This window comes from Perna viridis, chromosome 9, assembly GCF_037379345.1.
Source record: "Perna viridis isolate PV_CMFRI_1.1 ecotype Kerala chromosome 9, ASM3737934v1, whole genome shotgun sequence".
Lineage (NCBI taxonomy): Eukaryota > Metazoa > Mollusca > Bivalvia > Mytilida > Mytilidae > Perna > Perna viridis.
In genome coordinates, this window is record NC_142453.1 from 38,039,947 (window position 1) to 38,055,643 (window position 15,697).

Sequence of the window (15,697 nt, forward strand, 5' to 3'; positions counted from 1 at the left end):
TTCCGTATCAATCTCAAACGTTAAATCCGAATTCGACAGATTTTAAAAGTTCGTTTTATTGTTGTATTTTCCCATCACTGTCCAGGGTTAGGGAAGGTGTGAGCCGTCAGAAACATATTTAGCCCCGCCATATCTGCAGTCCAGTTGTTGTCGTTTTGTTAATGTTTATAGTTATTCGCTTTACTTTTTTATATAGATACGGTCGATTTTCGAAGAGTAGTTCCTTTTAAATAATACATTGAAAAATTCTGCATAAAAGAAGCGTAAATAAAGTTTGAAATTTAAACATTTGAGCACGTAAATATGTATAAGATATTATTGAAAAAAAAGTATACTGTTAATGGTTCCCCTTATAAGAAGTTAACTACATAGCGCGACGAAAAAGACAATAAAATATGCCTTTGAATAACATATGCTTGAAAACTCTAGTTCGAGATGTGTGGTTTTAGAAGTATTCAGCGATGTTATGTTCATTTACCTAATCTATAACTATATACTGCTCATGTACCTGGTTCATTATCAATTAGCCTGTTAATGAATATACTGTACCAGAACATAGTAGTGACAAAAGCTCATTGCAAGACTTTAACATGTTGTTTGTTTCGACTATTGATTGTATTAAAATGAAATTCTTGTCTACTTTTCAATTTCATTAATATCGATTTTCATCGGAAAATTTCCAGTAACAGGTATTTCTCTATTCATTCTATTATTTTTAGCACTATAAGATATATTATGTCATATGACAGTCGATTCGGAAAACATTGTACCAGTAACATTATCAAATGTGGTAAAAGGTAGGACATTACTATGGTTACAGTTGTTATAGTAAGCATAATGCCACTGTCACATACATTCGACTCTCGAGTCCTTGTACATTGGGTAGCATAGGGCATTTCGGATTACATGTCTGCACGTACCCTAGTATTTTTAGAAGAGTTATTTATCCACTGTTGACATATTTACAACATTGAGTAATATATTTTGTCTAAAATGATTTTTTCACCATCTTTGAGCTACGAATATAACTTATGAGGCATTTATAAAATAGATGTTTCGCCACCAAATTACGAACTTATTAGTTGAATTGAAATTGGATGTAAATTGGATGTTAGTTTAAGACGTCTTTAACTTTTTTTAAATTTTCAAATATTAAAAATAGTGTTTGTTCCAAAAAGTACAAGTATTTAAACCGTACTTTTATATATGTATATTTTGAATTTACTTGATTTCTAGTCACCCATAATAAAGAATCAAACTGCATAATAGATTTTGTTTTGCAAATTTGTATTTATATTCATATGAATTGGTAAGCATGTATTGAACGCACATTGACTGCTCGGGAAAGGTTTCGAAATACGATAAAGTGTTAGTCGTTGTTAAATTTCACTTCGTTTTTATACCTTTTTCATATCAAATTCATATGATATAACAATTGATAATGATCAAAAGTTTGATGGTAGCTCTGACAGAATGTATCCTTAAATATATTATCTAAAAATAGAATTAGGAAATTCAACAAATAAATATGAGCATTGATTTTAAAAAAAAAACATATGAATCATGTTTCACAATACTCTTTTGTAGTTCCATTGACATGTTTATCCGCGTGAAACGGCATGACACGTCACTTGCATCTTCAAATACGACTAAGTGCAAATTATCCTGAGAATTGTATGTCATACACGATGGTCCGAAATAGGGGGTCGACTATTTAAGAACTTATTTGTCTGGACATCACGCACTATGCAATCAATAGAATATGGACTCCTTTATAATTTTAAAAGACCTTTATTCTAATCATGTATATCCCACATAGTCTTTGTGATGTAATTTCTTAACATAAAATATACACTTATTTTTTAAACAAACTCTTAATTAGAACCAAAGTTGAACTAATTACAAGAAGTATTTTAAAATTCAAATTCAATTTTGTAAAACTTATTTATGAAATATTTTCTTATTTTTCATACAAAAACGAGGCTTGTTCACTAGCAAGCATATTAAACATCTAAAATGACAAAAAAAAAAACATCAAGATAAGTAATAACAAGAGAAAAGAACTCATAAGACCAACAATGAAAAATTGAAGAGTAAATAGATCTGGTAGATTATTGATGTTTTGATCAAATTGCTGAATATCAATTACATCATATTGAAAAGTTGTTCTTTGATATGCGAGAATCTATTTGAATAAAACCAAATAATAAAATGAATTTTTTTTTCGAGATTTGTTGTATACCTATGGCTTAAATCACGTATTGCTCACACAGGTGTTGAAAATGTAGTTTGTATAATGTAGTTTTATTGCTGAATTCAAGCAGCGTGTTATTGATTAATTCTTAAATTAGGAAGGTGCATTTTTGAGTGGTCACCTAAATGTCATCATTAAAGACTTATGTTTGATATATTTTTTTACACGTCTATCTTGATAGCTCAAGGAATTTTTAATTAGACAATATCGTATTAATGCCAACAGCTTAACTATTGAAACTGGAAGGTTATCAGACAAAGTGCAAGAATATGTCAACTTTATACTTATGATTCTAGCGGAAATCAAAAGAACGTAATCCAGGAACAAAGACCTGACATGGAAAATAGATACACAAAAGAACATAAAATAACCAAAATAATACATACAAAGTAAAAAAGTAAATGAGCAACTAGGACTTCACTAGAAACAGGGACATAGACCAGGTGCATCGGCGGGGCAAGCGTCCTCTCCTTTTCTAGAAATACACACCAAGTTGCTCATAAAATGTCAAGTCCACTGTAGACAAAAGAGGAAAGGAAAACTATAAATAAAAGATTAATATCACTACATATTGACATTTGTAAAATATAGATCTACCCGTCTTAAATATCTGAAGCCATATTAATAAAGAAGCCATTGGAAAAGGAAATCATTTAGCTGTATCAACCGCTTGTTTCGTTGTGATTACTTGCGACTTCTGAGATAAATTGTGCATAAGACCAACATGTATGCAACGTGTATTACATGCATCTAATACATTTTTCTATCGACAAGCGTCTGAGCGAAAAGTGTGTTTGATTCTGGGCTTAAATTTAAGAAAACAAAACGCATACAATTTATATTATGTTTTGAAGATTTAATCATCTAAGAAGGGGAAATGTAATTACTTTTATGAGAGAAACAATAATAACGACCAGCTGGCCACACATGGGCAAAACAAAATAATATTCTTAATTCTTTCTACTGTAGGAAAAAAATAGGTAGGTGTGTAGGTAGATAAATTATTTATTTTTTCATATACATTTAACATTGAGTTCATGGAGAAACAGTCTGGACTTTAACAGTGCTTGAGCCAAAATGGGCATAAATGTTTAGGGGAGGCGCCGAAAAATAGGGTAGGTAGGGTAGCAGGAAGCAGACATATTTGTTTTATTTTGGCCTTACATACCATAATACTTTTGAATAAAATTTACAATACTATCATGTGCATATAAATTACTAACGAAGATGATAATTTAAATTACGCATTTAATGAAGTATTTGTGAAAGCCAAACAAAATGTAACATTCTGAAAGATGGAAGTCAAAACCCGCCCATCTGACAGTCTGTTTATTTTATAAGACAGTAATGGGAAAACAAACCTTTTAGCTTTTTCATTGGACAACAATGCTGATTGGAAACTCAAGAAATTTGAATAGACGACCTGGATCTAATGTCAGTTCAAATCATCGGAATTCCGTGTCATCAACTGTGTGTACATCGACAATTTGATATAGATCAAACTCCCCATGTTCGTGGTTCAATTCGAAACGTCTTAAAACGAATGAAGTGAATGTAGCTCACTTGCGTTACACAAAAAACCTAACTGGAAGTCAAAACAAATTAATTCGGAGGCGTTTTTTTTAACAAGTAAATCGCTTTTTTTTTGTATACTAAGAAATACATGGGGTAGATTTTACTAGGTTGCACTGAAGGCAACAGAAAGAAAGAAATAAAAAATGGACATTGAATAAAAGAAAAGGACAAGTAGATAAAAGGACAAAACTTGCAATGAACTCTTTTGAAGCAACCCCCTCATCTTCACGTTCAAACATGTAATGTCAATCATATTATTGGTGAACAATTTTGAATGTGAAGTCAACTGTTTCTTTGCCTATATATAGGCTCTTGGTAAAATACGGAAGTACTGAAAGTCTATTTATAGGCTCTTCGGCATAGTTAAGTTTTTATAATTGCAAATACTTATTACCAAATCTAAGTGTCGTAATAAAGAGACTTAGTGTAAGTCCTCATAACTCGATGAAGACGTCAATGCCGTAAGATAAATACAGAATATAATCGCGTCTTTTTTTAAATATTACAGTGATTCCATTTGGGCGAGCAATGATATTATGTCGAGGTGTTCAAAACTGACGTTGTTCTGTTCATCGGCAACGCTACAGTCTTTGGAAATTGCCGATATGTTGCTGTATCACGGCAGTAGCCTGTGATATTGAATATCAGTAAAACATTGAAAAAACATTAAAGTTGCCGATGAAAAGATATCATTGAGATGATCGGCGACTTTCTTTTATCAAATTAGAAATTAAGTTTTTCCTAAATACATAGCTTGAACCCAAATTCTGACCCCCCCCCCAAAAAAAAAAAAATAAAAATAAAAAATAAAAAAATAAAAAATAAAAAATAAAAAAATAAAATAAAATAAAACAATATCGGTTTAAATAGTTATAATGTTTATGGATTGGCCCGCTCTAAATAGGATAGATTTGAACAATATTTTTAACCACTTAACACAGAAACAAATGGAGGTTACATTGTATCAAAGTTATGAAATATCACTAAGTGGTATAGTCAAGAAATAATTTTAAAGATCAGTCAAAAATAAAAACTCATTCAACACATGGTGAACGCATCATAAAAATATTTGTTTTCGTCTTGTAGGTACCACGCATGCTCAGAGTTTCTCGGCTTGTGTATATTTGAAAAAGATATCCTTATAACAATAAAAATGTAAGTATGTGTATATACTGAATCAATGTTCATTTGAATTGTATAGGGACCACTTATTGCTTCTTAAAAATGCAAAAAACTGAAAACGAATGTGGTACATTTGTGTATTTTTAAAATCTCTACTTTGCGAACCTTGAAAGTTAGTACAGAGTTTCTTTTTTGTCGGAAATAATACTTTATACCAGAAATAAATTGTACATTGGATTAAATCGTTTCCATTGCTGAATACACTGGCAAATATTATTCATGTGAAATTCTTGTGAATCGCACTTCACGTTCAATTCACTTGAACGTCGTATGTAATTATTGTGATTTTCACATGAAATTCACATAACCTTATACAAAATTTAATTGCTCAATTCAGTAAAATACAATGTGAAATTCACGTGGAAATCATTTGTAGATGAAGCTACATTAATATCTACATTTGGTATAAATGAATAATCACAGTTTTTGATTGTTAACTCTTGTTTAATGTCAATTCTGATTATATAAGACAGTAACACTAAAATGCAAAACACATACCATCATTTGCATCACTGTTTCGGAATGTTGACTATAGTAAGAAATGATTTTCCTTTAGGCCTTACAACTTGAATTATACGTTTTTACGTTCCACCGATTGAATATATAGTATATCGTATTTAAATACTTCATTTGCCTTCAGGCCACTGAAAGAAGCATGAAAGTCCTTTACCGAAGAGTTTTAGAGCAGGAACAAAATAACTTGGTTAGCAATCTTGAAGCAAATGACGAGTTTATCGATGAACTTGTATCGAAATTAGCTCTCGACAGCTCAGATGGTGAACTCATAAGCCATGAACGTGGAAACAGAGAACGAGTACAAGCTGTTATCAAGGCTTTAAAAACAAAGGAAAATGAAGTATATTTACATTTCAAACAATGTTTGAGGATAACAAAAAATGAACATGTCATAACGCTATTGGAGAAGTCAGAACAATCAGTTCAAGAAGGTAAAACAGTTAATCGATAGATATGGTGAAATTGCAATGGTATAATTGCTTCATTGCACGGCTGATTTAATCTTTTCCAGTTTCCAGTGCTTTACTTATTTTTTAAGATATGAAGCGTGCTGAAAAAATTATTTTGTGTGTGTGTGTTTTTTTTTTTTTTTTTTTTTAAATTGTTGTGAAATCTGAAATTCATAAACAACTGTATTATAAAGGATTCGAAAAACACTGTAGCAGAAAGCTTAAGTTTATATGTATTTCAATAAGAGGGTAAAATAACATCAAAATCATCAGTCAATAGTCAATTTTTCAATCCCTTTAAAATAATTTTATGGTTGATTTAATCTTATTCTTGATGTCATTCCATTGTTGTTTTGTCAAATCATTTCGCCTTTTTTGTATAATCGGTATTGTTACTTCCACTTGTTATATTTTTTGCAGAGATTGAAACGAGTGCTAAAAAAATACGTGAAATATTACTCGATAATTTCCAAGACAGCAAGACAACATCATTTCTAGCAACAAATGATATGGCAGAAACAGTTACGGATGTGTTTCGGATGGAGAACAACGAGAATATACAGTTAACCGATGATGCACTCAATGGCGAGTTTTTGAAAGAAAATATCAGGGCAGCATTTCCGCGAGTAAAGGAAGGAACGTATGACAGGTATTGACCCATTGAAAACGAACAAAATATTTTAGAGCTCAGATGATACTGTATAAAAAAAGCAAGTCTAGCAAATTTGTCAATTGTAGTTATGTTGAAATAACTACCTTTTAAGTATAGAGTAAATATAATGAATGAAATGTAAAATACATGTAGAAAATTATAGTTTATGATAAAACGTTGGGCGAAACACTGAAATTTTTCTGAAATCACTATTTAGACTTCTGATCTATAGAATAACAAAAGAATTGTGATTTACTGAATTTCATGTAAGTCTTGCTTTACATATTGCGTCCCCAATTTAATATTTATACAGTTGTTAATTTAGGTAAGCTGTTTCTGCATTCAATTTATAAATTTTGAGACATCTATAGTGGACAGATGTTTTCAGTCTTATCCATTCTAGCAAGGTCGACAAATGAACCTATGTGTTAAATGAACACAAAATTTTAGGAAGGAATCAATTAATTTGTATGTTACATTTGAGTGTTAACGATGTATCTAACAAACAACAGGTGCAAGAAAAAGAGCAGCAAAAGGGCAAAAGCTGGAAAGAAAAGTTCGGAACAAGGTTTTTATGGAATAGCAAAAAAAACTCACAGAAAGACTCTTAGGAGGAGACCAAGACACAAGTATTGAAAGTGATACTGAATTCGAAGCTGGTGTGTCAATAGTTATTACTATGAATACATTTGTTATTTCGAAGAACTAGAAATTAAAAATATCAAAACACACACAAATACAAATAAAACCCATCACAATAGGCGTTTAAAGGGTTTTCTGAAAAATATTACTGTTTTCAAACCTTAAGTTAAACCATCATTGTTGACGACAAAGGTTTTATATCATTTTATATCATTAAACTCAAAATGAAACAAACAGTTTAATTACTGTTATCAGTAAACTAGGAGGACACAATAAATCACACGTAAACTAGAACCCATTCAACTTCTACTCATTCATTGATGCATCATTCCTTGTATTGCATGGTATTCCATGAAAGAATATTTGAGTGATGCATTTAGTTTCCTATTTCAATAATTTTGGCTTTGAGCACTTCTTGTATACAATGTTATTTGGAATGAGATCTTCATTTATATTTGATTCTTCTGCTGTTGATGAGAGATTGCTCCTTGTAACACGTGTGCAGCAAATCGACATTTGAATATATGATTGTAATTTTTTTATTCAATTAAATTAATGGATTCCATAGATACTAAAAAGAAATTTCAAATTTAAATTCTTGTCATCAATTTTAGAATCTACAACAACAAATGAGGATGACCATGATAATGTGAAAATAAAAATGAATGTATCGGAATTTTATGAGTGGGTAAAGGGTATACTAAAATGTTCTTTTGATGATGCAAACGGCGCTGAAAAGTTCCGTGAAGATGATATAGACGGAGAGGTATTTGATGAGCTATCCGATAAAGACTTGGGACATTATTTACCAAAGCGTGGACATCGCATGAAGATTAAATTAAAATGGAAGGAACTAAAAAAATTGCAATTGGATGGCTACCTTAATGAAGACGATTCAAACGCGCAAACAGATACTTTCGACAAAGAGTCTTTTCAAATTTTAAGACCCTTTGATTGTGTGTCCAGTTTTAAACATAGATACAAGAAAGAGACAAGGGTTTCAAAGGCTGATTTTAGGAAAGGCTCGCCTCTGAACACCATTCATATATACATACCAGTTGAAGGCGGTGTAATCAAATCAGCAAAAGATGTTTCTTTCATTGCAAATGAAATAACTAAGTTCGGATCGGCTTGCATGAATGAAAGAACAAACGGCACCATACATTTTGGTATTAGCGGAAGTGGTGTAATAAAAGGATGTATTGTTAAAACAGAGCATAAAAGAATAGAACATGAAATTATAAAAGCCATTAAGAGCTCATTTCACGACTCGCAGGTTGCAATAGGTTTGCACTGTATTCGACCAGCCCAGTTTGTTGAAGTGAATGGAAAGTCCAAGCAAAATGAAATACTCTATGTCATTGAGGTTGATGTTTTACTTCTGTCGAGATTAGTTGAAAGCCTTGCATTTTTCCTAAAAACTACTGAAGAATCACTCACTGTGAATAAATTGTTCAGATTTATTAAAGGAGAAATCAGATCAATCGATCAAATGGAAATTGAGAATTTTATGACTAATGAACGGCATACATTATCTCAATTACGACAGGATTCGGAAAGAAAAGCTCAAATGAGCCTTACTGAAGAAAAAAACAAAATTTTGCGACAGTTCCTATGCTGTGGGGACAATTATATGGAACCTTCTGTATTTTTGTTTCTTTTTCTGGGTGAAAATACTAACTTTACGCCTTGTCACATTAAGTTTTTGCTACTTATTAAATGGAATGTAATTTTCGACTTCAGCGGTAAGGACGAAACTGACGGAATGCAAGTGTACTTCGAAAATAAACATGGTCTTGCATACAATACAAATTTCATTGAAGATTTTGATCCACGCAAAAGCGACGAAAAAAGCGTTCTTCAAACTGAAGAAACATTAAAGGGAGCTTCAGTCCCAAATTGGATATATTGTAACGGAAAAACCAAAGATAAGATATCCGAGCTAGCACGGTGGAAAGTTGAAAGATGTAGCAGTTTCCGCAAAGCTTTGGAATTTTACATAACTCTGTATGAAGAAAAGAGGTGCAAAGTTTTGATCCCTCTTTTTAATCGTGAAAACATCATTTTACAAGAAGCTGCCGAAGAAGTATTTTTGAAACTTTGTGATAATTGTTTAGTAGTGGCAGAGAGTGAATCTATTTCATGTGATTTCCGAGATGCATTACAGAAAGGAAATGTGTTCGCAAACCCTAACGATATTGACGACTACTTCCTGTTAGGTTTGCCATGGTCGCAAGTAAACGAGGCTGTTGAAAGATTTGTACCCAATACAAGAGGGCCAGAACAAATGGAAATACCTAGGTCAACAGGGGTAAGAGCTGATTTACCCGAAAAACTCAAAAATGAACTCTGCGATATCGAAATTGTGTGTGCAAATGAATGTCATCATATTGCAAGTATGTCTGAAACTGAGATAGAAAGAATGGAAACAAAGGTTGGCGAAAGTTTCTACAAAGGTGGTCTAGCAACTTGGTCTAATTTTTATTTTCCAGACCAAGTTTTGCTGCGCCAAATCAATAGTGAGTTAATGTAATTAACTTTAGATGCACTAAAGGGACATAAAAGGGACATTTGCCCTGTCCAAAAAGTGATCATTTACCACCAGCCAGGGGCTGGAGGCAGTACAACAGGTCGTCAAGTTCTTTGGAACATAAAAGAGAAGTACCGATGTTGCGTTGTTAAAACCGTTACAAAGCAAACATGTGCACAAATATGCGAACTACGACGACACAAGGAGGACCAGGATGCTTTACCAGTACTAGTGCTTGTTGACTTAGATGATGAAGAAGCAGTGTCACGTTTTTACGACGACATGGTAGCAGAGGGTCATAAACATACATGCGATACGTTCTGTGTACTCCTATTGTGTTGTAGGGTCTCACAATTACCATCTAGGAAGGTAAACAACAAGGTTTTCCTCCAGCAACGTTTAAGCGAACGCGAGCAACAGTAGTTTAAAAATAAATATAAATATTTGGAGGCAAACCACAAGAAAGAGAAAGGTTGCAACCCTGAAACACTGCTTTCATTTAATATTATGAAGGAGAATTTCAGTACAAGTGCAATTGACAAATATGTATCTAAATATGTCCGGGACCCAAATCTAAATACACACCACAGGCGTTTTCTGAAGTATTTAGCATTCATAAACCATTTTGACAAAAATTTTCAACCTGTGCCCGTCTCCTGCTTTGATCCTATTATGAAGGAGATATTTTGGAATAACCATTTGCCACAGTCAAGTAGAGTACTTGTGAATACTATATTGGTAAAAGGAGGTAGTGGTCACTCCCATGCAGTACGGATCGCCAACTACTTACTCTCACAGCCAGTCTTAAATGCTGTACTCGAGTTCGAGCATGAACAAGGAAACATCAAAGCAACTACAGGAGAAGTTGCACTGGAACTTCTTAAATCAAAACTTATTCAAACCCTATCAAAAACCAACGATTACAAAATATTTCTGAAGATATTGGCAAATATAATCAAGAAAAGAAAGTTTGTCTATTCAGGGGAGCAACCAAAGCAATTTTGCATGCTCATTATGGCATTGCTAGAGGAAAAAGACTTTGACACATCAGTAGAAATTGTCGAACGAGTATTCGATATCACGGACGATCCATATGTAGCTCAACAGCTTGCACGTCTGCATGCGAATCTGAACAATTGGGACAATGCACATGACATTATCAAAAAAGCTATGAAAATTTTGCCTGATAACCAATACCTCACACACACTTGTGGGCATATTTACCGCCTTCAGTTTACAAACCAATGTAAAACGGAGAATTTCAGCAATGATTGTGAAACACTTGTCAAGACGATAGAGCTTGCGCAGATGGCTAGGTATTATTTCAAAGAGTCGCAAATTCTCAGCCGGAAAGAAAATGTCACACCACAAGACACTGCTGGATTTGAAGGTGAAATAAGATTGGCAATTGAAACTCTTAATACTATCACAATCGACGCAGGTGTTAAATTGTGTGAAAAGATGGAACACAATATTCCATACATAAAAGATGAAACTAAATGCCTCTGTACATTTTTTACAGAAACACCTGCAAGTACAGAAAGCGCCATTGAAACGCTGGAAGCGGATATATATGCTATCAATAGGGATCCATTTGCCCCACAAAGTGATTTTTTACAGATGCTTGCTGATGGAAGGCTACAAGTTTATAAAGATAAATTTTATGAACTAATGGAAAGTGATATGGATTATGGCCAAGATGACTTGGTCCGATCCTTTTTTGATGCTACTAAAGCCGAAAACAAAACTTTAAAAGAAGTAATTCAGCGACTTCTTGAGTCTCTGTCCCAAAGAAAGAAAGTTTCAACAAGAAAAATGCGTTCCTATGTTGCTTCTTCTCTTGAGCTACTTCTGCGAAGACGATATACCGAGATTGTACGCAAAGATTTTCTCTTGAACTTCAGTAGACAGCTGATGAAACAGTCAGTGAACGGCTCAAGTGTATTAAGACTGGAGGCTCATTTTATGATGGCAGTTTTACATTGGCCTCTTGAAGAAAAGTTTGAAAAACATCCCCTCATGTGTCCTGTGCATCTGTTCGTTCAAAATATAAAAAAGTGGCAAAAGTTAATCGTAGACAAACCAAGCAAGGTGAAACATACTGATAAAATCATTTGCTACCTAGAAGAAAGCGGAGATTTTCCATGTCTTGTACGAAGATCGCCAAAACAGTAAATTTAAAGTCTTCAAGGGAAACGTTTCTTCAAATGGAATGGAAGTTGAAATAATGATTCGCGCATTCCGTACACGAAAGGACATGCCTGCAATTACAATACCATTTCTTCGTCAGATAAAACGCTCTTCCTTATGGAATAGATACTAAGGTTGTTATTGGCTTTGGATTACATGGTCCAAAAGCCGAGTTTAAAGATGAATTGTTAACACTTGACAGTCCTACAGATACTGAACCATCACTTTAAGAAACAGCATGTGCTTTGTCAACGAAAACAGCAGATAGCACCAATCGATCGGGATCTTCACGGAAGACGCGTGGCAAAGGAAATACAAAATCTAAAACAGCTCCTATTTCGAAAAGTTCCGGTTTGCTCTCTACAATGTCCTCTGCGTCATATCTTGGTCCTGCTAAAAGTATGGGACCTGCTGGAACCAACGCAAATTCTAACCATACTACAAGTCGACAGTTGCGTGGCCAGCAAAACTTTTCAATGAACCATGAGTAAGTATTTCCAAATACATTTTGAATGATTTATATCGGAAAAGTAGTATATTTTACTTAGCAATAACAAGTTTGATTTGATTTATATTTCAAAAACGGTAAACCTTATGGTATACCTATGTTTTTGACATGCGATGTAAAAAAGTGGAAAGCTAAACTAAAGAGTTTCACACGAATCAAATTTATAACAAAATAAATAAACTTGTGTATGCAACAAGTCCAACACATTAAAACACACGATGACCAAGTCTCCGGTTCTGATATGCTAGAATGCTTAGTATAATTTCTCGTACAAGGAAAAAATATTCTTTTTAAACCTGACTGTATAAAAGTATGAACTAGAAATTCATTCTTGAAAACCAAACGGTTAACGTATCTTTTAGCTTTAGAAGTCCCACTTTCCGTGTGCACTTTGACATCATCCTAATAGGGACGAAATACTTTCCACAGGCGGATCCCGGGGAAAGACCAATTAATGAAAATAGCGTATTTTTGTGTGAAAATATATGAATTAAAATGTGTTTATGAAGGATTGTTTTGTCCCACCTCATCCTCGGCGATTTTCTGGATCTTCCACTGCTTTTGGTCTATTTCTATCTCATATCATGGTGCAATTTAATTAAAATATTAGAAATAATGAAGCAGTTAAAAGAAATTTTTCAACCTCTCTAACAGACTCTTTAGACACATGAATTTGTTTGTTTGTTTGTTTGGGTTTAACGTCCGAACAGCAATATTTCAGCTATATTCAGACGATGAACATGAAATGGATGACAAATGAACATGAAATGATGATGAAATGAAAAAGGGATGGGACACAAGGACAATGGGATCGAGAAATTTTGATTGTCACTTGAAATAGGGAGAGGTGGGTAGGGTCGGGCAATTTAGCCTCCTGTGGCGGAGCCCTATGGTTCCTACTCCGGGAGAATACCACAGTAGGGTTCTTTAACGTGCAAGGAACGTGGCATCTTTCCCAACACGGTGCACCACTGTGGTTTGCGGTCAGGTTTTCCGTAATATAACTTGACAACCCCAACATGTAACACGCCAGGGGTACCCCATTCAACCATCTGGGGCACACATCCCAGTTGCTCTGTGGGCAGAGCGCCCTAGCCCGCGGCTAGGGTTCTGAGCACTATTTAGTCGCCCTTTTCGACAAGCTTAGTGCTGCTGCAGGCCTATTCTTTTAACACCCGAGCCTGCAAGGGGCTAGACATATGAATAATAGACATATGAATAATTACATTCAACAACACGAGGTTATCGTCGATCCATCCTTCTCCGATGCTATCAAAGCATATAGCAAAACTTTCTGTAAAGAAATTTGAATATCGACATGAGTTCCTGTCAAGAGGTAGATAATCACAACTGACCTTATCCAAAAATGTGTACTTTATAGCTGTTTTGAGTTACTTATAAAGTATTTTTGTTGCATTCTAGGAGCGAGTATGATATACATTTTCCTACCTTGTGAATAAGACAGAGGATAAATCAGACTAGCCAAATTGTTACAGCACGTAACAATCATAGTGACAAGTCGAAATAAGTTTTTTAACTTTTAACTTTTAACAGTTACTAGTAATATGTTAGATTTTTTATCAGTTTGTTATTTAAGGTGATTGACGTTGTAGTATGGTTTTTTGTATAAATGCCTTAGATGATTAAGCAAATGTTACTTTTTAAAAATGAGTTTCGTATGAGAACTTTTATTTTGCATATTTCAAATTACACAACCACGAAAACTTTTGATTTTAAGTTAACTTCAATATACATCTGATTAATAAATATAAAAGTATTAGGAAATGTTATCTCGAACGTTATTTCATAATTAGTGAAACATGAAACAAAACTACAAGGAAAATGAAATATCGAAAACAAATTATATTAAGCACGGCGAAATATTATATAAAAAAAAGAAGATATGTTATATAAACACGTGTGTAATATGCCATCTTATATGAATTTTAAATTACATTACTAGAAATATTGTTGCTTAAATTCACTCAACAATTCTTGCATCTATTGACATTATGTAATTTTCACACCATCGAGCATAAAATTTAAAATATGTTCTCAAACATTAAATTAACTCCTGAAGCTGAAGCACAAGTGTTTTAAATGATAACATCTAAATCGCGAATACTCAGTCCATCATTAAGCAAGCTGAACTTTAACGAAGGGAGACAACAAATTATTCATTAAATACTTTTTCATTACATTTTAATTTCTTTTTGACAGATGGAATAGTTTTACAATCACTTCAAACAAAGAAACATTAAAGACCCTTGTAAAATTGAACATGTAGGTCTTTTATCTTTAAGTCATTTTATTTCCATTGATTAAACATGTATGTTGCCATTCTCCCAGCTTTCATCTTTGAATTGGTAACATTCTTAATAATCCGTATAGGATTAAATAAGTATTGACCATTATATTCATTATATTTAATTTTTATTGTATTTGAACCAAAAACATAAAGTAACTAAAATCATACTTACAAAGTGACAAAAGCAAATGAGCAACTCAGACTCCACTAACAACTCGGAGCATGGACCAGGTGCACCGGTAGGGTAAGCGTTCTCTGCTTTTCTAGAAACATCTGCCGAGTTGCTCATAAAAAAGTCAAGTCCGGGGTAGTCCGGGGTAGATGAAAGAGGAAAGGAAAACTATGACATGTTGAATAAATCAGTATTAATGGCGCAGATGGATACACCATAGCGATGTTCATGATGACGACCGTAAAACTTGTGTAGTGATGACTTCAATCTTATAGCAACATAACCCTGTTCCAGAAGACCATTTGTTAGAATTCTAGCGTGATACAAAAAGTCTGCATGGTTTCTGTTATTAGACATTTTCGTGTCCGTTTCCTGTCTTAAGGTTTAGGCCGTGAACTTGGAAACTGATGTCACTGAATTGTCATCTTAGTTTGAAGCCTCAACATTATTTTGATGATATATATTAATGAAGTTCTTATTTTTTTCTTTTAAATGTTGTCCTAGACAAATAGACAAATTTTTTGGTCATATTATTTTGGTTTCATTTTTATCCTCTGGGTACTTATTTTAGTGGTTTTCGTTGAACCAAGAAATTAAGATTCCAATGAGCAATAATTCCCCTGAATGAATTTCAGGGGAAGAACATCGGGGAAGAAGCGATAACGAGTGGTCCACATCCCGTCACACTTAATTATTGAAATAAACAGAATATCAATTGT

General features: G+C 33.5%; 2 protein-coding genes across 2 annotated transcripts; both read left to right on the forward strand.

Moving 5' to 3' along the window:
- The first annotated feature begins 724 nt into the window (after positions 1-724).
- LOC148608288 (uncharacterized) lies at positions 725-7,264 on the forward strand. The gene is made up of 5 exons (XM_088544259.1): positions 725-797; positions 4,916-4,984; positions 5,652-5,958; positions 6,397-6,625; positions 7,141-7,264. The coding sequence occupies exons 3-5, from the start codon at positions 5,667-5,669 to the stop codon at positions 7,262-7,264; spliced, it is 645 nt and encodes a 214-aa protein (XP_088400385.1). The 5' UTR covers positions 725-797; positions 4,916-4,984; positions 5,652-5,666.
- LOC148608289 (sterile alpha motif domain-containing protein 9-like) lies at positions 7,150-14,704 on the forward strand. The gene is given in 3 exon segments (XM_088544260.1): positions 7,150-7,287; positions 7,885-12,477; positions 13,921-14,704. A coding segment is annotated over 1 exon segment (4,044 nt). The 5' UTR covers positions 7,150-7,287; positions 7,885-7,931; the 3' UTR covers positions 11,976-12,477; positions 13,921-14,704.
- Positions 14,705-15,697: the final 993 nt, after the last annotated feature.

Excerpts from the sequence above, each read along its gene's own strand:
- LOC148608288 (XM_088544259.1), top strand. The coding sequence starts at position 5,667 with ATGAAAGTCCTTTACCGAAGAGTTTTAGAGCAGGAACAAAATAACTTG. Across the intron at positions 5,959-6,396 it reads AGAACAATCAGTTCAAGAAG|AGATTGAAACGAGTGCTAAA; the intron begins GTAAAACAGTTA and ends TATTTTTTGCAG. Across the intron at positions 6,626-7,140 it reads AAGGAAGGAACGTATGACAG|GTGCAAGAAAAAGAGCAGCA; the intron begins GTATTGACCCAT and ends AACAAACAACAG.